The sequence below is a fragment of the Mirounga leonina genome, unplaced genomic scaffold (genome assembly GCF_011800145.1).
Source record: "Mirounga leonina isolate KUSES-001 unplaced genomic scaffold, KU_Mleo_1.0 Mir_129, whole genome shotgun sequence".
Classification (NCBI taxonomy): domain Eukaryota; kingdom Metazoa; phylum Chordata; class Mammalia; order Carnivora; family Phocidae; genus Mirounga; species Mirounga leonina.
The window spans coordinates 9,815,442-9,842,587 of NW_023270323.1; the positions used below are offsets into that span (position 1 = coordinate 9,815,442).

At 39.1% G+C, this 27,146-nt stretch overlaps 1 protein-coding gene across 1 annotated transcript; it reads left to right on the plus strand.

Moving 5' to 3' along the window:
- The first annotated feature begins 429 nt into the window (after positions 1 to 429).
- PPM1K (protein phosphatase, Mg2+/Mn2+ dependent 1K) lies at positions 430 to 21,480 on the plus strand. Its single transcript, XM_035004537.1, has 7 exons — positions 430 to 717; positions 7,069 to 7,586; positions 8,393 to 8,493; positions 15,260 to 15,425; positions 15,789 to 15,933; positions 16,889 to 17,023; positions 20,852 to 21,480. The coding sequence occupies exons 2-7, from the start codon at positions 7,147 to 7,149 to the stop codon at positions 20,981 to 20,983; spliced, it is 1,119 nt and encodes a 372-aa protein (XP_034860428.1). The 5' UTR covers positions 430 to 717; positions 7,069 to 7,146; the 3' UTR covers positions 20,984 to 21,480.
- The last annotated feature ends 5,666 nt before the right edge of the window (positions 21,481 to 27,146 follow it).

Consider the following 27,146-nt stretch of genomic DNA (forward strand, 5'->3'; position numbering starts at 1 on the left):
AAATACTTGTCGAACAAATGAATCGACATTCCCAAGGGACCACAAGATGCCTGTTCAGTCACGAAGAACATTGCACTGTGAGTTTTCCAAAGAATAGCAGTGCAACCAGATGCCTGTCAAGCCCTTCTGCCCAGGCAAAGTGTTGGCATTCGTTCTCGGTTTCCTAGTTGTCACAACGACTGCCCCCCCCCCCCCCCCCCCCAGCCACAACGGACACACCCCCCTCCTCGACAGGCTGGCGATTTACCCAGTCTCCCGATCCCACCCACCTCCCAGGCGCCCCTTCATTGGCCCTAGCGCCAAGGCCTTCGGGGGGGGCGGGATGTCCCCTCGAGCCGCTACTGGCTCGGGTCGACGTCCCTCTACCGCGAGCTGCTAAAAGTCAGCCAAACCAAATTGCAGTTGCGGGGAGGCTCGTTCCTGTTGGGCTCTATGATTGGCTGCGGCCGGGGGCCTGGGCGGCCGGCGCCCGCCTCTCCGAGCGCGGATTGGCCAGAGCTGCCGTCAGTCAGCCGGAACAGACTTCCCTCTCCATCTGGCTCACTGCGGGCGAAAAATTCTCGAGATTTTCCAGCAGAAGAGCCAGTGGCTGTGCTAGCTTCTCGCTCCAGAAACCAGAAATATCGGGGAAGGCAATCTTATTTACCCAGCAGGAAAGTCCCTTCCCCGCCCTCCGTTAATTAACTAGAAAATTTCCAGGGACGTAACCATCGCGAGGTAAGAGCCTAGAGAGTGCACTTCATTTATTTCTAACAGTTTATGATATTATTTATAGGCGGGGTCGCATGCCCGCACTCAGGGTCTGCGGAATGGAGATTAAACGGAGAGTTAGGGAGGGAAGGGGAAATGTAGGTTTAAATCCCCCAGCCCCACAGTCAGCGTCTGGGTTCTCTGTGCGCCGCTTTCTTCTCTTTGGAGGTCATGAGTAGCATGTCCTGTCGGGGCCCACCCCGGCTACCCTGCAGGCAGTGGGCGTTTCCCGCCGAGACCCCCGCACTCGGCCTTGAACTTGACTGCAGGCGGGGGCGTCACCATTGCGAGTGGAGTGGGCCGGGGTTGAAAGTCAGGAGGGACCAGGGACTGGATGGTGGAAGGGGCGGGGGCCGCTCGTTCGTGTTTCTCCGTAGGGAGGATCCGGGTCGTCCTGCTCGCACCCCGGACTGGAGGATGCTGCAGGGGTCAGCGTCGCGTCGCCGCTGCAGATGCAACCGGGGTGAGGGAGATGTGGCGACACCCGAGATCTATGCGGGGAGAGGGTGGTTGGGAGGCGGAGACGGGGCGGCGGAAGGTGCTGGAGGGAGCCCAGCCATCTGCAGCGCTGCGCGGGCGGGAGGGTGTGCTTCCTGCAGTGTATCACACTGGCTACTCATCTGTCACAGCCAGCGAGCGAGCCCGGGATCCTGAACTGTCCGAGGGCGAGCGTTTCAGGGGACCGGAATAGAGCAGGATGCAGAGCCCTGGTTGGTGTCCATCCGAGGGTGTGGGTTTTGCTTTGCCAAGAGAGGCCTTGTGGCTGGTGATGGGTTTTTTTTTAGCAACCGCTTCGTGTAGATGAGAGATTTCACAGGAGGCGACAAAGACGAGAGTCCGGGTGGAAATAGCCGGGGAATTTGGAGTCCCTAGAGCTCCACTGGCCTTTCTGAGCTTTCTGAGCCTCTTAAGCCCTTCTGAGCCCTTAAGCCCACCCATCCTCCACCATCCTCAAGAATGAGATTGTCGCCGGTTTCAGAATGAGTGACAAGTGACGGATTATAATGGTCTTGAAGAAGAGTAGTGATGTCGTGGTATTAGAGGAAGAGAACAGGTGCACCACTGGGTAATAAAATAGTTATATTTTTGAGTAGTGAGTTCTTGCTAATGATTTTTTTCTTGCTACCAGAGTCACTTTCTATTGATGACCGACACAGGCACCTCCCTTGACTAGAATCTTAGAGAAGAGGAAAGAAGAGGGGAGATGTGCTGTTGATGTAGTATAGAATGTCAAGGAAAATCCTTAAGGAAGTATAAAGGTGCAGGTTTGGAATGTGGTCTGTGAGTTGTATCCACATTAATGAAGATGTTTTAAAAGATTATGGAAATAGAACAATGAATACTTTTCAGGACTTTCATTCCTCTATTCACACATCTAAACATGTTCACATCAAACCCAAGGGGAATCATTTGGGGTTTTTATTGTTGTTCTTTCCCTCATGTAGACTATTAAAATTTGTTTCCCTTCCTCCCAGCAGAGTACTGATAAGATATTGGAGTCCACATTTCCTGAAATACTTTTGGGAGGTTTCCATACCATTTGAATTTATTAGGATGCATTGGTTGTCTTTAAAAAAGTTGATAAAGAAATATTGGCTTTGAGAATATTAAAATTATCTGTTGTTTTCTTTGCGGAAGTTACTGATGTGAAGATACCTGAGTGCTGCTTTATAATGGGCAAATATGAATATTTTCTTAAATATTTTTGCTGGAGAGATCAATCTAAGAAGTTTCTGTAGCACTGAACCGTAGAACGCCTGAATGATTTTGGCATGCACTTAAAATTACAACAATAAATTGCCCTTTTGACCTTTCAGCAGTCAACAGTTCAACTCAAATCCCAAGTGTATCCTCCTGACAGAGACAGTGAGTGACTCTCTTATCCAAAAATAAATTTGGACAGCTCTGAGATATTTAAACCATTGAGGGATTATAAAATGGGAGTGATATGAAGATGCAAAATTGGCATAGCAATCTTGTAGCTGTAAATTGTGGCTTTTCTTCACCACCTTTTATTTTTAAATCAAGTATGTACTTCAAAAGTTTACTACAAACCAAATGCATTTTTTTCCCTTCCTGATGCATTTCACCTGAGATTTCTTACTCTCAGGATGTGGGTTTTCAGCAGTGCCCTCACGCAGAATCTGTGCTTACTCTTGTGGTCTCCGAGCTTACTTCCAATTTAACTCTCTTTGCTGAGAATCCCTCCTGCTAGTCAGAATTGTTAAACCAGGTGCCAACATTTTTCGCTGGTCAAGAGTTCTGTGTCAGGACTTTCAAGTATCATATTAAACTGTTAAAACATTAAGGAAGAAGATGGAGAAGGCCTGGTCACAAATCAATGTGAAAATGATGAAAAAGAAAGATATTTTCAGGCATTTATTTATTGACATATGTAGAATATATAGGGTTTCTGTGTGTGTATATATATGTGTGCATACTCACACATTTTTAAAAATTCATGTGATTAAAGTAAATTTGTGGGTCCTGCATTTTTATTATGATTGGGAAATAAAAAGGGATTTGGAAAAGTTTGGTCTAGAAGGAAGATTTTCCATTTTCTTTTTCCTTTTGGTATATGACTATCAATATAGTTTAGGTTGCTGATATAAATAACCTGTCACTAGGATTTTAGCCAAGTTCTTTATCTTTATTTTCTTGCTTAGCATAGTTTTTGCATTTTATTTTTGCTAGTTGAATATGATGTGTGGGTAGTCTGTTCTTGTGCTCTTAGTTGATTTAACTCTTGCTCTGACATTTTTGTGTCTTCAAACGGCTTTCAAGCAGAATTACTTCTGCCCTTTGACTCTTTTGGATGACTTTTACTTTCAAAGCTTGAATATAAATGTTAAAATGGTTTATAAAAATAAGCTAGCCTTAGGGTGCCTGGGCGGCTCAGTCTTTAAGTGTCTGCCTTTGGCTCAGGTCATGATCCCAGGGTCCTGGGATCGAGCCCCGCATCGGGCTCCCTGCTCCGCGGGAAGCCTGCTTCTCCCTCTCCCACTCCCCCTGCTTGTGTTCTCTCTCTTGCTGTGTCTCTCTCTGTCAAATAAATAAATAAAATCTTAAAAAAAAAAAAAGCTAGCCTTGATGTCTGACTGAGATAGTGACATAAAGGATTCCTGAATAACTTTTTTTTTTTTTGCAGAATGATAAACACATGCCAATTTATAATTGCTGAACTGACAAATAATAAAAATATCTCCTAGGTGTTTGTCAGTTTGTTCTCCACTCTTTTTGTTACGAAGAACACTGATGTGTTGTTGTTTTTTTTCCCACAGGCTTTGGGTTTTTTTTCCCCACATCATAAATTATACTCTCTTGTCTGCTAGTCAGTGTGTAGTCATTTCTATGGGTGTTTCAGAGAACTGGGGGCAGGTGATGACTAGATTCCTAATTTCAATCTCTGGAGGAAACTTTTCTTGATGTGCAGGTTTAATTCAAAGTAGTTATTGAGCTTGGGAACACAGGTCCTCTTTGAATTGTTTCCCCAGAGAATGTGGAGATTAATATGATTTAGTTATATTGCATTGGAAATATACGAAATCACCTGCTTGCGTAAGTTGTGCTGATCTAGTTTTGTAAACTAGCTATATATCTGGCTCACATTTCATCTAGGCCAAAAGTATTCCCTAAAGTAAATGTTTTCCTATGACTACTCTGCTTACTTTCTGAGGTGATTGTGCAGATAATAAATGAGGAAGGAGGCCAGGTTGGTGATTGATTTTAGTCCAGCAAGGCTTTTAAAGAAACTGTCCAACTTGCATTTTATTTCATTCTTTTCTTTCTTTTTTTTTTTTTGTAAGATTTATTTATTTATTTCAGGGAGAGAGAGAGAGAGAGCTGGAGTGTGAGGAGGAAGGGGCAGGGGGAAAGAATCTCCAGTAGATGCTGTGCTGAGCACAGAGCCCAACAGTGGGGCTGGAGCCCACAACCCATGAGAGCAGGACAGGAGCTGAAACCGAGAGTCCAGTGCTCACCTGACTGAGCCATCCAGATGCCCCATTTTATTTCATTCTTAAATAATGTTTCCAATGGATATTTGTTTCCTGCTAAAAATGCAGCTCTGACGCTGTGAATTGTGTAAGACTGACGAATCACAGACCTGTACCCCTGAAACAAATAATATATTATATGTTAATTAAAAAAATAATAATAAAATGCAGCTCTGGGTTTTTTTGTTTGTTTGTTTATTTGGTTGGGTTTTTTTTGGAGGAGAGAGAGAGAGAGAAGAAAGAGAAGAGTGCCCTAAAAGAGCTGCAAAAAATGTACTCAATATTTATTTGCTTCTAATTCTAGAACTCTTGTTTAAAGTAGGTGAACGACTGCAAAATGGCCCAAGGCTGAATATAGCCTTCATGATTTCAGATTGAAGCCAAAAGAATAGTACTTTGCTTATACAAAAACAGACTCATTATATTGTGCACCTGAAACTAAAAAAATGTTGTATTGTTAGCGATAGCTAGGTTTAAAAGAAGAAAGAATCAACTTCACTAACTTCTGGTGCACTCTTCAAATAGTAATGGTTTCTAATAAATGTATCTTGAAAGTTTTATTTTTTTCTTTATGGTCTAAAGTTGCTCTGTAAATTATCTCCATCAGTAATCAGTACTTAGTTCCCTAGTGTAGATTGTATTATAGTTTGAAATTTCTTCACAAGTCCTTACCTTTATTTAACATAGTTATTGTCGCTGAATGAAAATATCACCTTCAAACAGCAGCAAAGGAATAAACACCTTTTTTTGGTAATTTAATGTGTTGCTTCTCTTTCATACTTGATAACCAGAGATACTATGTCTCCTCCACCCCTAATATTGTCATAGAAGTGAGTTTCAATCTTTTGTACATGATATTAGCTAAAAGGCCCAGAAAGAATGGCCTCCTAAGTCTTTCATGATACATTAATTCTTTGGAAGGCCTTCTTTATACTAAATTCTATGAAGGCAGGGCGCATATGTTTTTCATTGCATAGATACCTAAGGGAGTTCTTTGGAATTTCATCTTTTCTTTCTACTGTTTTATTTATTTACTACTCTTACACAGAACTAGACTGATTTCTAAAAATTTATTTGAAAATGATTATTTGAAATCTGCAATGCATTTACTTACGGGTTCACTCAAGTTGGGCTTTGTGTGTATGTGGCTTTTGCTGAGGTATTTTTTCAAGTCCACTTTGTATTGTGAAATAATTCAAACATGCAATTGAGAGTAATATAATACCTGTATACCCTCCACCAGCATTATCAAATCTTGACATTATGCTATCTTTTCCAGTTGGTTTTTAATATATAAAGTAACAGAACAAAGTACCGTGGAGTTGAATTTTTGCTTAGAACCTTATTTATATGGAAAACTGCCAGAAACACAGCCCTTCCTGCAGGGGTGTAAGAATTCCCCTTGACAATACCCAGGGGAGGATTCAGCTTTGGGGCAGAGTCCAGAAATGGGGGGGCAGAGTAATAGTTTCAAAGAAATGTGGTCTGGGCTCGGACACTAGCTCCTAGTCTGCAGGGCACGCAAGGGCTGGGCTGCTGGGCTGGGTAGATCGGAGACCAGCAGCTGTTAATGTAAATGCATAGATCAGTTGCTCATAAGTCACAAAGGTGGTACCCCCTAATCCAGTGATCACACACATCGGAACTGGCTCATCCTTGTGCCTGTGGGAGTGTTTGCCCAAACCATTCTACATTAACCATAGTAATGAAATATGTGAAGTTCAGTAAGTTGACAAATCTTAAAAGAAAACAGAATTTAGATCGTAGATTGTGTCTTTGCTAAAACTTGGGCACTCTGAGTACAGAACCGTCCTATTAACCAATTACTTTTCTTATTTCTTTCTCCCTTAAGAGACTTTGATACTGTCAACATTTGCCCCTACCCTTTCTTTAGAGCAAGGGAGTTAATGAAGGGAAGAATATTTATTTACACCCATATTTTATATTCTTGCTATGCAAAGTATGGGCCTGCTGGATCAGCAGTTTGCTGTCACCAGGGAGCTGGCTCGAAATGCAGAATCTCAGGCTCCACCCCAGGCAGACTGAATCAGAATGAATCTGCCTTTTAACAAGTTCCCCGGGTGACTGTAGGTTAAAGTTTGAGAAACACTTGTTCTATATGATATATACACATTGTCACATTTTTATAGAATTTAAACACTGTGAAAGGGGTAAGTAAATCAATTTTGGTTTTGATCCACTATTCTTAGAAGTAGGCTGTTGGATGCCACATTCTTTATGGCCTTACATTTTGGTAATATCTAATGATACATCAGTTATATGTGGAAATACTGATGGAATCTCTCTCTCTCTCTCTCCCCAGTCACATCATTTTTCTTGAAGACATTCCATTATTGTTCTATTGACCTTTCCCTCATTCCTGAGTCCTTTGGAGTTGATTATGTCCACAGCTGCCTTAATTACTTTGGTTAGAAGTGGTGGGAACCACGTGAGAAGGAGAGTGCTGCTAAGCTCCCGCCTTCTGCAGGACGACAAACGGCTGACGCCTACCTGCCACAGCTCCACTTCAGAGCCTAGGTGTTCTCGGTTTGACCCGGATGGTAGTGGGCGTCCGGCCACTTGGGATAATTTTGGGATCTGGGATAACCGCATCGATGAGCCCATTCTGCTGCCGCCCAGCATTAAGTACGGCAAGCCAATCCCCAAAATCAGCCTGGAAAACGTAGGCTGCGCCTCGCATATTGGCAAACGGAAAGAGAATGAAGACCGATTTGACAGCGCTCAGCTAACAGACGAGGTCCTGTACTTTGCCGTGTACGACGGGCACGGCGGACCCGCAGCTGCTGATTTCTGCCACACTCACATGGAGAAACGCATCATGTATGTACAATGACTTTTTGCTCTTGACTTTGCAGTTTACCTTATACTTCATGTTTAAACTTTAACCTTTTGGCCGAGATGATGTTCACTGTTAACCTACTTAAATTTGAGTGGTTCCATACTGTTTTACGAACAAGTGTATATTTTGACAACTCACCTGGTGAAAGCATTGACCAGGATCAACAGCACTTTGATTTGTGATCGTATCAAGCTATATAGTACAGGATCTCACGTATTAGGAAAAGCATTTACTCCTACCAGTGCAGGGCATATAGTACTTCAATAAATGGTAATTCTTTCAAGGGGTATGAATGGCTTTAGATGATTGACAGTAGGATGGGGAGAATGCATTTAGTGAGGGTGTTTTGGAGCTCTTTAAAAAGTTTATTTACTGCAGTAATTACTAATGTATTTTGGGGATCATATGACTTGAATTAAAAGAGGGGGAGAACATATGACTATTTCTTGTCTTCCTGTAGTTATTCATGCTGTTCATCAGTGGATTTATTCATGTTTTGAACTCAGTGGCGTACATTTATTTGAAGGAATTTTGACCTCTCAGGGTTGTGGATAGACTATTAATCTTTAAGGACGGAGACTTGGACTTTTATTTTATTGTTCTTAAAGGCTTATCTCCGTGTCTAGTTATTTCCTAATTTGAGTTGTTAATCTGTGGATTTTAAGCATCTGAAGGCAAACCATGGCGGTCCATTGTATGGAGTAACAGCTAGCCAGAGGGACCTAGGTGAAGAAGAGAAACCTATTATAAAATGATTGTTTGGGACTCTTTTTTCCTCTCCACAAAGGGATTTGCTTCCTAAGGAGAAGAACTTGGAAACTGTGTTGACCTTGGCTTTTCTAGAACTAGATAAAGCCTTTGCAAGGCATGCCCACCTGTCTGCTGATGGTAAGTAAAACAATCACATTCCTTAGGGTCTTGGGGCATGTCTAATGAAAGGAAACAATTTAAGCCCTTTAGGGGTGGGAATGTAAGTTTATTTGTGAGGATGCTTATATTGAAAGTGGTTTTATATAAGAAATAACTTTAAATGCTGTTTGGAATCAATGTAGTGTTAGTACCTCATTTTAAAATGAAATATCTTGAACAATTTTTTAAAAATTGAAGCTCTAAAATGGTTCAGATATTGAATTTAAATTTTAAAAAGATTAAAAAATTTTTAAATTTGCTCTTTATATGGACAGCAGGTCCATAGTATGGGAGGGTTTACTGTTTTGGTTTTTTAGATGAACCTGATGAGTAAGTACTGAGATAGACTATAGGGTAATCTCATTTAGCCACATAGTAATTGTCCAGACAAAAAGAAAATTGCTAACTGGTCCTAAATAAGAAAAGACAATGGGTAATATGCACTACTCTGTTTAATCTTCAGAAGGAAGATATGTTTTCTCCCACTTCTAAAAGACTTTGTTTTTGTTTTTATTTGTTAAACACAAGGACATGTCAGCTGAATTTTAAAATTTACGTATTGTATGTCCTTAAATTTTGAAAGTAAAATGTTTCTGATTTTCACTGAATTTATCAAAAGCATTCAGAAAAACATAGCTGGTGTTTTCTAGTTAGCTGACCCCCAAATCTTTTGTTCCTAAAGGTAATCCTCAACACTTCTGCAGTGACCATTTAATGTATGCATACAGACCTCATAACTGATTTGAAAGTGAATCATGCAATATTAATCTGTGTTTGGTTCATCCTTTTATTTAAAGGAAGTCAAAGCACCACAGAAATAACATTTCACAATTTGCAGTTGAGAGCATAGGGATAGAAAGTCTCAATTCACCTAAAAGGCCCAGTTGCAGGGTGAGGGCTGGGATTTTCCTGGCACCACAGTGGCCTCCCTCACGGGCATGTTTAATGAGGAGGATTCTAGAAGATGACTAGGATGGCTCTATTCGCCATCTTACAAGATTTTTCCTGCCCTTTTTTGAGAACCTTACTGTCATCATACTTTTTGGAAAAGCATTAGAGTCCACTCTCTTTGTTCAGGGATTTGTTTTCTTGTTTGTAGATCATTCGGCCCATTTTCTCTTCTCCTTCATTCCTTTGGACTTTTTTCCTTCCAGCTGGCTCCTCACCTTTGAGAATAGAGGTTGAGAGAAGGTAAATTGTAGTATAAGATTGAGCTCTTGTTCCTAATGGGTAAAATATAGGAGGTAGAAGAGAACAGTCAAACACCTTCTTGTAGTTTTATTTTTATGACTCTGAATATTGGCATGCTCTGGTTTCATCCATAACCAGGTTGGCTGTATCTCACACCATGGTGTTTATTAGCTCTAATGCCGGTGGTGTTCCCCAGCTGTCCTGTAAACAGGTAGAACCTACTGGCCTCTACCTGTCAGAAGAAAACCCTCAAGTTTATCATGGGGAATGTGTAGGCCAACAGTCAAAACATTAACCCTTCATGGGTGCAGTCAGCCCTTTGGTAAAGGATCTAATCGATGAAAATGCTGAAAACTGAGATTCGGCCTAAAATATGAGAGGACCCCTTTCATTTTATTAAATAATAAATTATAATTCAAGGGAATTTTGAATTTAGGGAAAAAATTTGTTTAACTGGCCTACCTTAAAAGAAACTTTCTAAAGGTGCCTTGCTCAGAGACCATTGTACAAAGAAAGTAATCATAAAAATATAATTAATTTCTAATAATAAATTCAAATTGTATTTAACTTAGTTCGTCTGTCATACACCTTGAGCTAATGATCTTAGAACTTTCATATGCTATCCTAAAATTTACTTTCCATTTAATGGCCATTTGTTTACAAGTATAATGGAGCACAGCAGAACAATACCTAGTTGCTACCAAAAGAAAGGGCACTGTTGTTCTTAAATCTTATTTTGTATGTATTCTTATAGATTACTTGGTCTGTGTGTGTGTTTTTAAATAAGTATTTTGGGAACAACTTAAAAATTTATTCTTAGTAAGTTGCCAAGGCTTTCAACATTGCTAAAAATTGCCTTTTGATATTTGGGGCCTATTTTATCAAATATATTAAAGCCACTGAAGATAGATGCTGTAAGTTGTTTAACTTTTCAATTTGTGGATTAAAAAAACATGTTTCAGATTTCAAAGTTATTATTTAAATTAAAACCTTTTTTTTTTTTTTTGGTTTTTAGTAAGAACTGAAGCTGTATCAGTATTATAAGAATGGATAATATTATTTTTGGTATAGCTATAGGTAGGACCCAGGCCAGTTAAAAAAAATTGTGAAGTAAGTGCAGTTTGCCTTTTCCAGGTTTTTTGTGTTTTTTTTTTTTTAACCTTTTCTATCAGCATCAGTCCCATTTTCCCCTCCTTGAACCCTTTCAGTGAGGAGCTTAAAGGTAGTCACCATGCTTATTCATTTTGAATCTCCAGCACTCAGCACCCTGTATAGACTCTGGAAGGCACTCAATAATTATTTGGACTGACCTGGTCTCCATGCATGTTCTTTCTCACCGAAGTTATTGCAATTTATTCTTTGATTACCCTAGAGCCAATTTAACCAAATTATTACCATAATGTGTGTGTGTTAATGAGTTATCACTCCTGTGTGGATTTGAATTTTAAGTAGGGGAAGGCTGAAAAGAGATTGGTTAAACCATAGGAATGAATCAGTAATGGTAGAATTTGGGGTATAAATGGGAAGAGTACACCTTAATTATACTGTATTAGCTTTCTTGGGAGAAAGTGAAAAAAATAAAGTGAACATAAAACATTTTCCTCTTCAAGAATTTAGTCCAAAACTGTCACATCTGCATAAAGTGCTTCAAATTATCTTGTTAGCATTTAAAATAGTTACTATTTCAGTTTAAAATGGGATGGTTTGAGGAGAAGAAAATCAGAATGCCACTTACCAAAAACAGCAAGAACGTTGCCCTTACAAAATTGTTGGCTATTTTTATTGATTTGTTGTTGACACGTTTTGAAATTACCCTTATTTATGAAGCTAATTTCATCATCCTCTTTAAATATTTTTTTGTATTCAATTCATGCCAGTTGTGTATTTTTACAGTTAATGAAACCAGCCAGCAAATTCAAATGATATCCCATTACTCTCCTGTTGATGAACAAACCTCACTTAAAACAAACGGGGTGGTAGAAAACTGAGATTACTGTCCTTTACATTCTATAAACTCTTCCAAGTGTTTCTAGATTGCTTAAGGCTTGAAAGCAGCAAAGCTCCCCAAGAGACAGATGGATCAAAAAGAGAAGACTCGCTCTGATGTTCAGGGCGTGAGATGTTGGTGGCAACATTGTGAGTTCCAACGGAAACGTCCATGCACTTCACATTACCTGATCTCTTCGAAATCACCAGTGTTAGAAAGGCAGTGTTTTTGAGTCTTCTTATATTGGGCGCAGCCAAAAGAAAAGAACAATAGGGACGACACTGAAGAGATACTTATTGTGCTGTTACTGCTTCAGCTCATTACTTGGATTTTGGTGTTCATGAGTCCTACGTGTCTGGAACACCCGTGTTTAATAAATATTGAAAACCATTTTGGTTTATACATATTATTGTTTACATGGTAAACAATAACTACTGGGGCGGGTGGGGGGGTTACACTTTGGAAAGTACAGCTTGAAAAGTACAGCTTTTACTCTTATGTTGCCATTCAGAAACTTGATCATTTTTCTTTTGATATGACGACCTGCAACACTGGGGAAAGGAGAGAGCTGCAGAAATACCCATTTTGTGAATCCCATAAACTTATAAACATGCACTAGAGCTCAAGAGCCTTACTAGCCTATATTTAAACAATTAATTTAATCAGTCTACTAAAAAAATGCATTAAGCATCATTAACAAATATGTTACTTCTTGTATCTGGTATAGGAGGTGCTTTAATTCCTTCTTAATATATATTTGAATCCCAGTAATTTGGTGGTATACTGTAGTGCACATCCTTTCTAACTACGTACTGCTTGTCAGATACAAATTACTCACTGCTGAACCCATGAATTTTCCCGTTAGTTATTGGGACAATTCTGATACTGGTACCAATCAAATTGACAGTGCCTTTTTTCCAGCTCCTAGAGGTACTGATTTACTTCTCAGGACTAACTGTTAAAGTGTGTGTGAGTGGTGTGCGCATGTGAAAGAGAGAGAACGAGTGTATAGATGTGTGTCGGTGGTATACTGCATATATGTTTGTATGCCTGCATTTGTATATAGTTTTCCCAACCGTGGGAAGCTCTGAAACTACGAAGTTTTACTCTGTGATGAAAAAATGGATTCAACTACAAAATACCATCAATTTGGGCAAACTGAGTCTTGAATTCGTTGATCCGACACCTCCTGGAATATTATGTAATTTGCTAGTGAAATTTTCACCAAAATAAAAACCTTCCCCTTATTTTGCAGCTCTTTTCTCTGCCCTCCCCTGTGTTGCAGGTTTGTAATGTTTGAGCACAATTCCTGGGTGAATTTCCTATTTGCCTCTGTGCGTGTTATTTGTGGCAGAGAACTGTGCCCGGTCAGCAGCTCTAGACCTGGAGCCCGTGGACACTATATGCTGGGCTTCAGTGGAAAGAGAGATCTGCTTAATTTTGTCCCAGGTGAAGGAGTCCAGCGGTTCCTAGCCTGGACTACTGGAAGGTTCCCACATCCTCTTTGTCCCATTAGTTGAGATGACTTGCAGTAGGAAATGTCCAGTGAGTGTTAAGACCTTATTGAAAGATGTCTTAGTTTTATAGTTTATGTTGTTAGGGCAAAAAGTGAGAATTTTTACTTCCATGTTAAATGTTAAGTGAAATAAATGCTTATTTAATCTTTATTTATTAGATGCTTAGCAAACCAGAATCTACAGTTAGTTTTGAAAACTTTCCCATAAATCCTGGGGTTTTGGAACTGTGAAGTTGGGTTGGTTAAAACTCAAGCTCTTTTAAATTCCTGGGTGGCAGAGGTGGCCATGAATGACAATAGAATCCTGAACAGCGAAACTTGGAAGTGTTAGTTCGTGAATTTTTAACTCTTTTGATGAAGCTAATTAAGCTGCTGCTGACCATTTAAGCGAAGGAGAGGAATACTAAGTTCCCTGGGCAGGTAGCGTCTGAGTGAATGCCTGTACTCTCTTGCCTGGTGCTTCCTATCATTGGAAAAGGTCACAGTGGTTAAACTGGGAACGTCCTACCGTATAATGTTTTGGGCAACTCAAAAGTTAACTTTTGTAATATGAACATCACTGATTCTTACGCTAAAACATTTATGTTATACAATGACAAACATGTAATGTGTTTTAGCATTGCTCAGATACTACCTTGCACAACAGTTCCAAAATCAAAAGATTAATGGGGAGATAGTGCAACTATAAATGCTATTTCTCAATAAATTAGATTCAGCATGGATATAAAAGATTAAGTAGGATTTATTAATGTTTTCTCCATTTTACTTTTCTGATTAAAGCAGGCATTTTAATATACCAATTGGAAAATATATTTTTATATCTATGTATATATATATCCATCCAAAATGTATTACTGATGAAATTTTTTAAATTGTCTTTTTGGGGAAAAAAATTGGAAAGATTGAGCCTCAATCAGTCAAATCAGTAGCACTTCATTTTTCCTAAATCTACCTTTAAAGAAGAAATCATCTTTGGATGATCACCTGAATATTTTATTTAGATGCTTTAAAGAATGAACCATGTTACTGAAGACAATACCTGCTTTAAATAAGTTATCTTTTTCAGTTTCTTCCAATTTGCTTTACTTTTTAGCCCTTAATTTCATAGTATTCTCACTTTTGGCAAGGCTCAATGCACCTTCAAAATTTTTAACAAATAGTAAAGAACTTAGGATAGATGCGGTTTGAGTAAATGAAAGAAAGATGCAAAAATTCAGTTTGGATTGGATGAAGGGAACAGTGGCAACCTCAAGCCAAGTGACATTTAATTGTGTTATTGGTCAGAGAAAATTAAATGTGAACTGCATTAAGCGTTTGGGAAACTAGAATGAACTTCATTCTCCATCCCCCATATTTTCCTAATATAACGATGACTGTAACTTTGTTTCATGTCTGGGGAGGACAAAGATAAATAGAAAAGAATGTGAACCTTTAACCATTTGAGGATTTTTTGGGTGAACATTTGTAAAAATAAAACAATTGTAGAAGGAAAGAATATAAAATATAGCACTTGAAGAGCAACTGATACGCCCTTGGCATTCTTGCTTAGCTTATTAACTGATAATACTGTCATAGGATAGGAATGAAGAAATGGAAGAGAAAGCCTTCTGAGTGCATAGAAATTTTAGAAGAGTCAGCTTGCCTGAATGAACTCAGTAGACCTGAAGGTCAACCTGCCATTTTAGCTAATCTAATTAAAATGTAATACTTTTAATACTGACACCTGATATACACACAAGGGTGTCATAAATATCAGTTCAAGTCAGCTCTAGTTCATATGAATAGAGGCCATGTGGAGACAGTGATGCACTTTTTACCAAATTAGGTTAGCAACTTTTTCTATTTGCATGGAGCCTTGTTACTGAATTAAATACCTCTTTCTCTGCATGCTCTTACTTACATAGTTCATTTGCATTTTATTTGCATAGCTCTAGTTAGATTAGAATGGTACATTTCAGCATAGTTTAACATGCCTGTGTTTTATTTTGTAATAAAAATTCCATATCCAATTGTTTGTCACTGACTTACACTCTTTTTCATAATGTTTGCAGCAACCCTTCTGACCTCTGGGACTACAGCCACAGTAGCCCTCGTGAGAGATGGTATTGAACTGGTTGTAGCCAGTGTTGGGGATAGCCGGGCTATTTTGTGTAGAAAAGGAAAACCCATGAAGCTGACCATTGACCATACTCCAGAAAGAAAAGATGAAAAAGAAAGGTACCACCTCCACTGATCATTCTATGAGGATGCTGTTTATATAGTTCAAGATATAAATGAAACCTTGCATTTTATTTTTATTTATTTATTTTTAAAGATTTTATTTATTTTTTTGAGTGAGAGAGAGAGAGAGAGTGCGTGCTTCGGAAGTGGGGAGGGGCAGAGGAAGAGGGAGAAACAGGGAGCCCGACTCGGGGCTCGATCCCAGGACTCCGAGATCGTGACCTGAGCCGAAGGCAGAAGCTTAACCGACTGAGCCACCCAGGCACTCCGAAACCTTGCATTTTAAACTGATTTCATCTTAAGTTTAACCGTGCCTTCATTTCCTGGGTATCATGTCATAGTCTTTTTTTCTTGGACCAGGATCAAGAAATGTGGTGGTTTTGTGGCTTGGAATAGTTTGGGACAGCCTCACGTGAATGGCAGACTTGCAATGACAAGGAGTCTTGGAGATTTGGATCTTAAAACCAGTGGTGTGATAGCAGAACCAGAAACAAAGAGGGTTAAGGTAACAATCTGCAACAGCTGATACACATGCAAGGAATGAAAGCAGGATTGTTTCCAGCTATAGGCTTTCTTAGAAGCCTTAATTGAAGCTAACATGCCTTTTAAAGTTTATGGAAGGATAGATGAACTTTTCAGATAAAATAAAATACTGGCTTACTGTAGGATGAAGTGCCTGGTTTTTGCTTTACCTTGCTTGCTGGAATTCACCTGGTAAGATGGCTCTAGTGCCCTTCCTCCCCGACACCTGGTCACCCAGTGTCACCACCACTCGGAATCAGACCTTTACCTCCCTTTTGCACCAAGCTAAATGATCGCCCTCCTCCCTCTCTCTGACATCTTTTGCATGCTACCAATCAGTGCCCCAATTATACTACACTTCCCTCAACACACACCCAGTTGTGAGCTGACACTTACCTCTCTGCAAGTGCTGGTACCTAGTACTAGGTAATAGAGGCTCCCAACGATGGCAGCAGGAGATTGCTCATTGAATGATTTCCGGTCTTCTAGCTACCCCGCTTATATTCATTGTGTCTAACAGATACTTACATAGGGTTTCCTATGGGCCAGGCTCTGTCCAGAATAGCTACTACCACCCCATTTTACAGAGAAAACAAATCTAGAGCATAGGTGAACTCCCCTATGTTTGCCTAGCCAAAATGTAGAGGCAGATTTCAAACCCAGGAAGCCTGGCTTCAGAGACTGTGCTCTCTACCATTACAGCGTGCTTGCCTCTCATCATTTGGCTGTCTAGCTTCTTCCTTTGTGGTGTTACTAAGGACATGTGGGGTTTGTCCTTGGTGCTTGATGCTAAATGTTGCTAATTTTGCCCAAAATCTAGGTCTTCCATTTTCACCGTTAAGCTTTTAAACACAGACGACCACTCAGCAAACCGATAAAATCTTTGAATTTTTAAAACTATTCAGAGGCTGAGTCTGTGTATTTGGTTCTGATTGCAGCTACATCATGGCAATGACAGCTTCCTGGTCCTCACTACAGATGGAATTAACTTCATGGTGAATAGTCAAGAGATCTGTGACTTTGTCAATCAGTGCCATGATCCCAATGAAGCAGCCCATGCAGTGATTGAGCAGGTGACAGAGCAGAGCTTCTGCTAGAAAAGTCCTGATTTGGGTGGTGTGGGGTGGGAGGGGTGGAGAGAAGAACACCCAGGTGCCGGTCTTGGTACAGCCCGGAGGGGCTACTACGGGCTTGAGATTTCTTTGAAATCCTGTGTTTGAGCCTTTAGTATTACAAGGAATTTTACACTTGACTCCATAATATTCCCAATTTCCAAAATGTTTATAATTCTCCCAAGTAGTTAAGTAAAACCTGTGTGCCAGGGAATGTGCTATGTTTATTTTTTGGATTTGTACACACCTTGATATGATAGTAATAGCAACTGGAAATTATAATAATAGTTAATAGTATTATCACTTATTATGTGCCAGACACTCTTCTAGTCACATATATTTAACTCATGTAATCATCACAATAACCTTCTGAGGTTACAGCTAGTATTATCCCTTTCCACAGATGAGGAAAACCAAGGCACAGAGGCTGAGAAGTTAAGTAACTTATTCAAGATTACAAACTTTTAAGTTGCAGAACTGGGCTTCAGACCGACAGCCAAGCTCCCGGATTCAACCACTAGACCATTAAACTAGACAGCTCCAAGTAAATATCCAGTATAGGAACACTATAGCATAGTCCACATCTGGTTTTTAAGAAGGGGTTGTGTGAGGGGCACCTGGGTGGCTCGGTCGTTAAGCGTCTGCCTTCGGCTCAGGTCATGATCCCAGGGTCCTGGGATCAAGCCCCGCATCCGGCTCCCTGCTCGGCGGGAAGCCTGTTTCTCCCTCCCCCACTCCCCCTGCCTGTGTTCCATCTCTTGCTGTCTCTCTCTGTCAAATAAATAAATAAAAATCTTAAAAAAAAAAAAAGGGTATGTGAAAAAAACAAACAGAAATTCAGAAAGATGTATGGATAGGTTATGTATGAGTATGTCACTCAGAGATAAAATGGGGAATACCCAGTAAAGAAAATGTAAAATTTCCATGTGCTCTTTAATATCCTATTAGATATTATCTATATATTTGAAGATACCTAATAGATAGCTCTTTGAAGTTATAGCCATCGCTGATCATTAGAGTCATGCTTTAATTTAACAGCTACTTCTGCATTTCCCAATTTTTACATTTGCAACTGGGAAGGCAAATTTAGCCCAAACTTTTAAGTGCTAATATTTGTAATTAAGACTTAAGGCCTCACTTAAAAAGCATTATTTGTTTGAAAATAGATGGGCAAGCATGAAGTATTCCCTTGGTTACTATGTGGGTTCATGAGATTACAGAAATGGGCCCAATCCTGTGGATGATCACTTCTTTTCTCATTTCATCTCCCTGTCTTAGATATATGTGTTCTCATTCACACAGGCAATGATATTTTACCTGCATGGTATTCTGCTGTATTTGTGTACCATAATTCTTTTACTAGTTCCCCTAATCAGCAAATTTAGTTTATGTTCACTTTTCCATATTATAGGGAGGGAGAGCACTGTATAAACGTTCTTATATCTACTTGTGCATGTCTATTTCCTTCATATATTATTTTCTCAGGTAAAGTTCTTAGAAAATTGCTAGGTAAAAGGATACACTGTATTCTAAAACTTTTTTAAAAAAATATTTTATTTATGTATTAGAAAGAAGAGAGAGAGAGATCATGAGCAGGCAGGAAGGGTAGAGGGAGAAGCAGACTCCGCGTTGAGCAGGGAGCCCGATGCAGGAATCGATCCCAGGACCCTGGGATCATGACCTAAGCTGAAGGCAGACACTTAACCGACTGAGCCACCCAGGTGCCCTATTCTAAAACTTTTAATAAGCTTGCCAAATTGCCCTCCAGAAATGCTATACCAATCTACACTTCTCTCTAGCATGTTTAAAAATTTGTTTCTCCAAATGCTTATAATAGTTTTTTGCCAGTTTGATAGGTAGAAAAATCAAATTTTAGTGTTTTAAATTTGCATCTTTTTTCTTTGTTGGTGGAACTAACCATTTGCACAGGTTCGTTAGATCCTTGTATTTCTTGTCTGTGTATAGCGTTTTCCCATTTTTTTATAGGCATATTTGTCTTTTTCATGGTTATTGTAACAACTTCCTATATGTTAAGTATATTAGTACCTTGATATTGCGAACTTTTTTTTGGTCTTTCAATTTGTAAAACTTTTTTATATTTTGATGCTTTTTATTTTATTTTTTTTAATTTTTTGAAAAGATTTTATTTATTTATTTGTCAGAGAGAGAGAGAGGGAACACAACCAGGGGGAGCTGGTTCCGTGAGCTCAGTAGGGACTCTGCTTCCGTGTGCTGCTCCGTTCCCTCTCTCTCTCTCTGACAAATAAATATATAGGAGACACAGCGAGAGAGGGAACACACACACACACACACACACACACACACATATAGGAGGGCTCTGTGTTCCCTCTCTCGCTGTGTCTCTCTCTCTGTCAAATAAATAAATAAAATCTTAAAAAAAAAAAAGAAAGAAATATTTCAAAGGAGCCCGATGTGGGGCTCGATCTCAGGACCCTGGGATCATGACCTGAGCCGAAGGCAGATCTTTAACCTACTGAGCCACCCAGGTGTACCAATATTTTGATGCTTTTTATATTAGATATTTTTATCAACCCTTTCCCTCACAGTTTTGGCCTCAGGCTATTAGTTCTTTTGAAATACATTTGCTGTTGAATATAATCCCAAGCACTTCTTATAATGCTGACTGTGTCATTTGCTATTTGTATTTGTTTTTTGTTTTGTTTTGTGTTTTTATTTATTTTTATTTTTTTATTTTTTTTAAGATTTATTTATTTATTTGAGAGAGCGAGAATGAGAGAGAGAGAGAGTACATGAGAGGGGGGAGGGTTAGAGGGAGAAGCAGGCTCCTCGCCGAGCAGGGAGCCCGATGCGGGACTCGATCCAGGGACTTCAGGATCATGACCTGAGCCGAAGGCAGTTGCTTAACCAACTGAGCCACCCAGGCGCCCCATTGTTTTGTGTTTTTAAAAGATTTTATTTATTTATTTGACAGATAGATTGACAGAGAGCACAAGCAGGGGGAGTGGCAGAGGGAGAAGCAGGCTCCCTGCTGAGCAGGGAGCCCGATGTGGGACTCGATCCCAGGACCCTGGGATCATGACCTGAGCTGAAGGCAGACGCTTAACCGACTGAGTCACCCAGACGCCCTGTCATTTGCTATTTGAATTAGTTCTTTTTTTTTTTTTTAAGATTTTTATTTATTTATTTGAGAGAGAGAGAATGAGAGACAGAGAGCACGAGAGGGAAGAGGGCAGAGGTAGAAGCAGACTCCCTGCCGAGCAGGGAGCCTGATGCGGGACTCGATCCAGGGACTCTAGGATCATGACCTGAGCCGAAGGCAGTCGCTTAACCAACTGAGCTACCCAGGCGCCCTTGAATTAGTTCTTAAAATTGATTTACAGTTCTCCTACTGTAGAAATTTAGTTTATGCCACTTTTCCATTTTGTAGGGAACATAATAAACCTTATCGTTGTTCTATCTTATACACTTTCATTTCCTTAGGTTATTTTTACCTTGTATTAGTCCCTGTGCTGAATGCTTTATTTTCTTCTTCCAGAGCATATCTTGATCTTAGTCCACTGGTCTTTCTGTTGCCAAAATTGCTACAGTGGAATATAGTTAATATGGTTGTTTTTTTGGGGGGGTCATCTGTTATTCTGTGTACGATCTAATAAACTGTGTGGACCTTGATACATGTTGAATGAATGCGAAGTAACTGGGTTAGTAGCTATTCTGCGCGGGATTATAGCCTTCCAGAGGAATGGTGACTTTTCTTTGTACAGACTCTCATGTCCCGTGTTTTCTTCTTCCTCCTGCCAAACCTCGCAGGCAATCCAGTATGGTAGTGAAGATAACAGTACTGTGGTAGTGGTGCCTTTTGGTGCCTGGGGGAAGTACAAGAACTCTGAAGTCAACTTCTCATTCAGCAGAAGCTTTGCCTCCAGTGGACGATGGGCCTGACTGCTTGCTGGGACTCTGAATTTCTGTGAAACAGTTCTTCCCTGAGTATGTCAAGAAACTTAGTAGATCAAACGCGTCAGCTGTGTCGGGGTGACTCTGTGACTCACTAGATTAGTACACAGTGTAAATGTCCTAACCATCTACATTGTAGTTTTTCATAAGTAGCTGTCATATTTATGTTCAGCTGTACATACTCAGCATAAATATGTGTGTCATTCAGTTATTGTGAGTCTCGAAGTTGAGTGAGCAAATGAAAAGTGGTTTTGACACACTTGCTGAGTGTTACAGTTCTAATTTTTAAAACTCTTAGGCAGCTATGAGTTTCTTTTGATCATTTTTGTTCTTTATTCGTTTGAACAGATTCTCGCCTTCAAGGTCTTCAACACTAGTAGGCATTTTGACGGCTCTGCAATGTGTTCGCCGCAAGTGTTTGTTTTTAATAGCTCTACCGAGGAGTAAGTGTGAAAACGGAGTTCCGTGTGACTATATTTTGTATTTTGGACCACTTACTAGTAAACTTCACAATGCAAAAGACATTAATTCAGATAATATGACATTGCTAAAGTATGTGCGTGTTGACAACGATGCACTTTCGTATTTCAGCTGTGTCCCTTGGTCTCCATTCTTCTTTTTTCTGTAGCTAAGAATGCTATACAGATACATAGACTACTCCTTTATATCAGAAAAGCATGCACAGGCTGAGTCTTTTGGTCAAAGCTATACAAACTTAAATACTGACGGTATCAAGTATTCTGTGTGAAGGTTCCATTGGTTATCTCTAACTTCGTGTTCTGTGTATTGTATATAGTATGTTTATGTCACTTTTTGTATAGATTCAGCAAGTTGGATAATGTGTCAGTAAAAATGATACCACACTGACTGACAATGCTACAGACATAGTGTGAGGTTTATGTCTCCTTTTCGCTTATTTCTGTGATTCACAACAATAAATCTAGAACATTAAAGCATTCTGTATTTCAGCTTGCTAGTGTAACTTAGGAATGTAAAACTATACTTCTTTATATCTGCATGTAAGTTTGCTGTTAAAATGTGCATCTCTACATGCGTGTTTGGAATTATATCTGCAGTTTATTTTGGCAGACAATGTAAATTTGTTACATGTGTGGGTGTACGTACAAATCTAAATTTTGGAGTAATAGAGAATTAAAGGGAACAATCCTGCATAGCTCCTTCACCAGTTAGCTTTAAATTACTGGTATGTTTATCCCCAAGGACTCCTGACAAACAGAGGGCAGTTTTATAGCAGAGAACCAACGGTTATTGGCAGGTGAGGAAGTGAATTTAAAATGGCTGTAGGAGATGTTTTATGGTGGCTAATTGATGTGGAACACACAGAAGCAGACTAGCATGTTGAAGCTACATTGCTATATGGTAATTTGCAAATAAAATAATAGGATGTGAGGAAAATACTGAGTGTTAAGAATGATGTGGAGTTTTGTTGTAAAAACAAACAAAAAAAGAAACCAAGAAGAAAATATACCTTCCACTCTCAGTTTTCATGGTCGACTTGTTGTCTGTTTTTATGTTTTCATTTAAAGGTTTGTTAGAAGGAAGATGGCCCGATATAAATATTCACATCTTCTCATCTTTTGGGGAATGGAAGAAAATGAATCTTGAGTTTTCCTGTATTTATTAATCAGGAATTTTCCTTTGATAAAAAAGTTGACAAAGAAATATTTCAATTTCACGGGGCACCTGGGTGGCTCAGTCGTTAAGAGTCTGCCTTTGGCTCAGGTCATGATCCCAGGTTCCTGGGATCGAGCCCTGTATTGGGCTCCCTGCTCAGCGGGGAGCCTGCTTCTCCGTCTCCCACTCCCCCTGCTTGTGTTCCCTCTCTGTGTCTCTCTCTCTGTCAAATAAATAAATAAAATCTTAAAAAAAAAAAAAAAGAAATATTTCAATTTTTTTTCCCAAGGAAGCTTAGTGAAAGTAAAAAATATTACAGGAAAGAAAATAGTCTCCTGTTCATTGTCTGGGAAGTGAGGAACCAAAGGTAGGCTAAGAAAGCTGGAAAGCTTTCTTGCTCTTTCTGACATACGTTTAGGTCCCAGAACCTAAATATAGAAGCTTCATTTAGGAGTATGGAGAATTTCCAAACTAACAAGCAAATGAAAACTCTAAAGCACAAAATGACATTCTGAAAATGTAGGTTTCATTTTTGATCTGAATTCTTCACAGGGTGGGAGTGATGTTGTCAAGCTCAAAAGTCACTGATGCACTGAGGCAGATTGCCAGGTTTAACAAAGAGGAATCTGTAGGGTTGTCTAGGCCTTAGTATGGGGTGGACTTTGCTCTGCTTCATCTGAAAAGCTTTTAAAACTCGAAATCAATCAACTTTGACTAAAGCATAAAAACATATGGGTGTTTGTTTTTTAAGCCACAATGTTGAAGTATAATTTGTAGGTTATTGTAATCCACAAAAGATATTAAGCCTACAAGGAATTATGCAAATAGTAGGGAAAAAAGGACTATTCTAAATATAGTTTTTTAGCTATAACTGTGAATTTGCCATGTGGCTGTTACCATGTGGGTGTAGGTATAGTGTAGATTATATATTAATGTAATTAAACCTAAATCTGTTATAATTTACACTTGCCCTTCATTTATATGTAGTATATCAATCATCTTTATCAAATGTGTTGCCAAACTATTTGCCAACATTGACTTGGCAAAATATTCTTAAAAATCATTGTGATTTTTCACAAGTATAAGTTCTTAAGTACCTAATATATTCAAAAGTAATGCTGTCCTGCTCTCCATCAACTGTTTATTTGTTGTAGATTTTTGTGTTTAAGTGCTTCAAAGTCTTATGCATTTTTCTTCTGAAAAAAAAAAAAATTAGTTTGTTTTGAAGGAAACAGTTTTGAATCTCTGTACTCTATGATGTGAACTGTTCTCAAGTTCCAAAATTAAAAAGAAATTACTTGCTTTGAAGAATTATTAGTACATAATCTGAATAAAAATTATTTTTTCAAAGAGGAATTTGATTTTTTTTTTTTTTTTAATTAAAAATCCTGGCAGAGAATGAGTTGGGTCTGTGCTAACTCCTCAATGTCAGACAGGACATTTAGTTTCTAAGAATGGACAAGGATTTAGTTTCAAGGTAATATGATAGTAAGAAAATGCTTCGAGGCGGGGCAAGGCGTGGTTAAAGTTTAGCATCAAACAGTTAAATACAAACCTGGATTGGTATTTAGCACTTCATTTGTTCACATACTCTTATCCATGGAAAGTGACATAAAATTTTGGTTGGATTACCTTTTTTTATTGTACTTACTAGGTTCACTTACCTGGATGACTTAAGCAGAAATAAAATGCTGTGTCTTTGCAAGCCAAATTCTGATGACCTCCCTGTTGCTTTTGATATCTGGAATGAGACCCATGCACTCGGGCAGCTCCCACTGGTTGTTAGGCGGCTCAAATGGTCCACTGATGGTCAATTAAGTATTCTGGGCTGTGAAACCATAGAGTTCTTCCCCCTCCAAGAATGACTCATCTGCCATTGGATTCCAGTACAAAATTGAGCAGCTTAATGTGTCCCAAGTTAAGTTAATTTCTGCTGAATTGCTCCTGTGTACACTGTTTTACAATTTAACCAAAGTGCTACTTGGGTGTACTTTGTACTTGTTCCTAGTGAGTTGATGTAATTGCTGCTTTGACCATTGTTTTAAATGTATGTATTAGAGTAATTGTGAACAGACTAAAATCATGTATCTCCGTGTTCAAAACACCATTTTAATAAAGTACATCCATTAAACACTTTTTAAAAATCCAAGTGTGTTTATTTGGAATCCAGACTTCCAATATTTATTATGTGATCCTGTGAATACTGATATACAAGAGCCAATGAATGGTTGGGAATTTAGGAGCCAAATTCAGGATGTTTGCAAAATTAGTTTGAAGAATCTTTGAAAATAATGTATATACTTATCCAAATTTTTTTGATTTGATCTGAAAGAAAATTTGTCTTTTTATTTCCTTCTTCCAAAATATTTGTTGGTATATCAGAGGAAAATGGTCATGATGATTTTCTAATATTTTGCATGTAGTATATTTCACTGTAGCGTTTCTATGTATTTAAAAAAATAGAAATAGGGGTTTGGCAGTGATTCTGCAGATCTCAGCATTATGCATTTAACATAAGCAATTTTTAATGTCCTGTTGTTAATTGAATAGTTGCATTCCATTGGTGCAAGGATCTCTTCTATATTGTATTCCCTGAAGGTAACTTGGTAAAACTTGGTAAAACGGCAGTAGAGATCTGTCTGTCCTGTTTTGTTCAAACTCCATACCTAGCACTCTTCATAGGTTTAGCAATGAGGAGAAAATGTTGAATCATTGATCATTAATGTTTGTTGATTAAGTTAATGCATTGAATTATACTTTTATTGATTTTATTTTAGTGGGGAAATGGACATTAGATATCTTGAGTATTAAGCCAAACATAGTATTTAATGGTGAAGGAATGACTTGTCACCCCTTTTGGTGTTTCCTTAGACCATGATCAGTTATGCCTTTGTGCATATATGGTTCAGAATCTTGTTCTGAACAAAAATCTACAAGAGCAGTGCTGCATGAATGACTCTAACCTGGCTTTTTTAGAAGATTGAGAAGGGGAAATGAATATTAAGGGTCTCTTTTGCATATACTATCTCATTTATTCTTTACAACAATCACACAGGGAAGCCTTTCTAATTAACCTTTTTACAGATGAGGAAATGGAGCCTTGTGCAGCTCATAATGGCAAGATCCAATTCAGACCCCTTTGACTTCAAAATCTGTTCCTTCTAGTCTACCATAGCCTCCTTTTGTACATTAGCAAAAGCAAAACCAATTCACTACTGTCAAACATCTATGAACATCTATTTGCAGAAGGTTCTCTGGTGCACATGAAAAAGAATTACAAGAAGTGATCCAGAAACACTGAGTAGATGGATGAGCATAGTAGAGATAGTAACTGAGCATCTGTCACAAAAAATAAATTAGGGCAGAGAATCAAATTATGTCCAAGCCAAGTAAGTATAACTGGGGAGTGACTGAATGAATGAACAGAATTACTGCTTTAAACAGTAGAGTATTTAGATGATTTCTTATGGAAGTCTAATAAGTCAGTCTACCAATGATAAGCATTTACTGAGAACCTACTGCATAGGTCTGTAAATGATACCAGCTTGGGCCTAGCAGGGCTTGGGGAAGGTAATGGTTGATTATCTCCCTAGAAGAACTTTGTCAGAAGCCAAGAAGTGAGGAAAGTGAGTTATACCAGAGAGTGTTCAGCTGGACAGGTAAAGCAAAGATGCCTGGAGCCAAAAGAGATCTAACCAATGAAGTCATTAAGCCTTTGACCACATGTCAAGGGTAAGTTCTTTCAAGGACCAGAAGATCTATATCATGTCTTAGGAGGCAAGTGGCCAAGGGCAGAACCAGTTATATACTTTGTGCAAAATGAAAACACCAGGCCCTTGTTCAAAATTGATGAAGAATTTCGAAGACAACAACTGCAGAACACTAAACCAAGTGTGGGACCCTTTTAAGAACTGGGTCTCATGCAGCTATGCAGGTTTTGCACCCATGAAGCTGGCCTTGACCTGAGTGAAAATACTCTTAAAGAGCAAATTTTGCAAGTTAATGCAGAGCACAGAAAAAAGGAGCGCAATGTCAGCAAGGCAAGAATAGTTCCCTACGGGGGTGCCTGGGTGGCTCAGTTGTTGAGTGTCTGCCTTCAGCTCAGGTCATGATCTCAGGGTCCTGGGATTGAGCCCCGCATCAGGCTCCCTGCTCCGCGGGAAGCCTGCTTCTCCCTCTCCCACTCCCCCTGCTTGTGTTCCCTCTCTGGCTGTCTCTCTCTCTGTCAAATAAATAAAATCTTAAAAAAAAAAAAAAAAAAAAGAATAGTTCTCTATAACACAAAATGTATACAAGCTAGTAGGGCACAAAGCCTTGATAGAAGTGATAGAAAACTTTTCATGATAAGAGCCAAAAGGACTAACCTTCAATAAATGTGTCTCTGGAGTTGTGTCCCTAGGCACCTTTATTTACAATGTCTTATTTATTGCTTTCTAAAATATTGCAAAGTGGGTTAAGTTATTGCTATAGATTGCATTGCCTGGGAAGCAGGCTCTGAGACAGAGATTAGATTCGA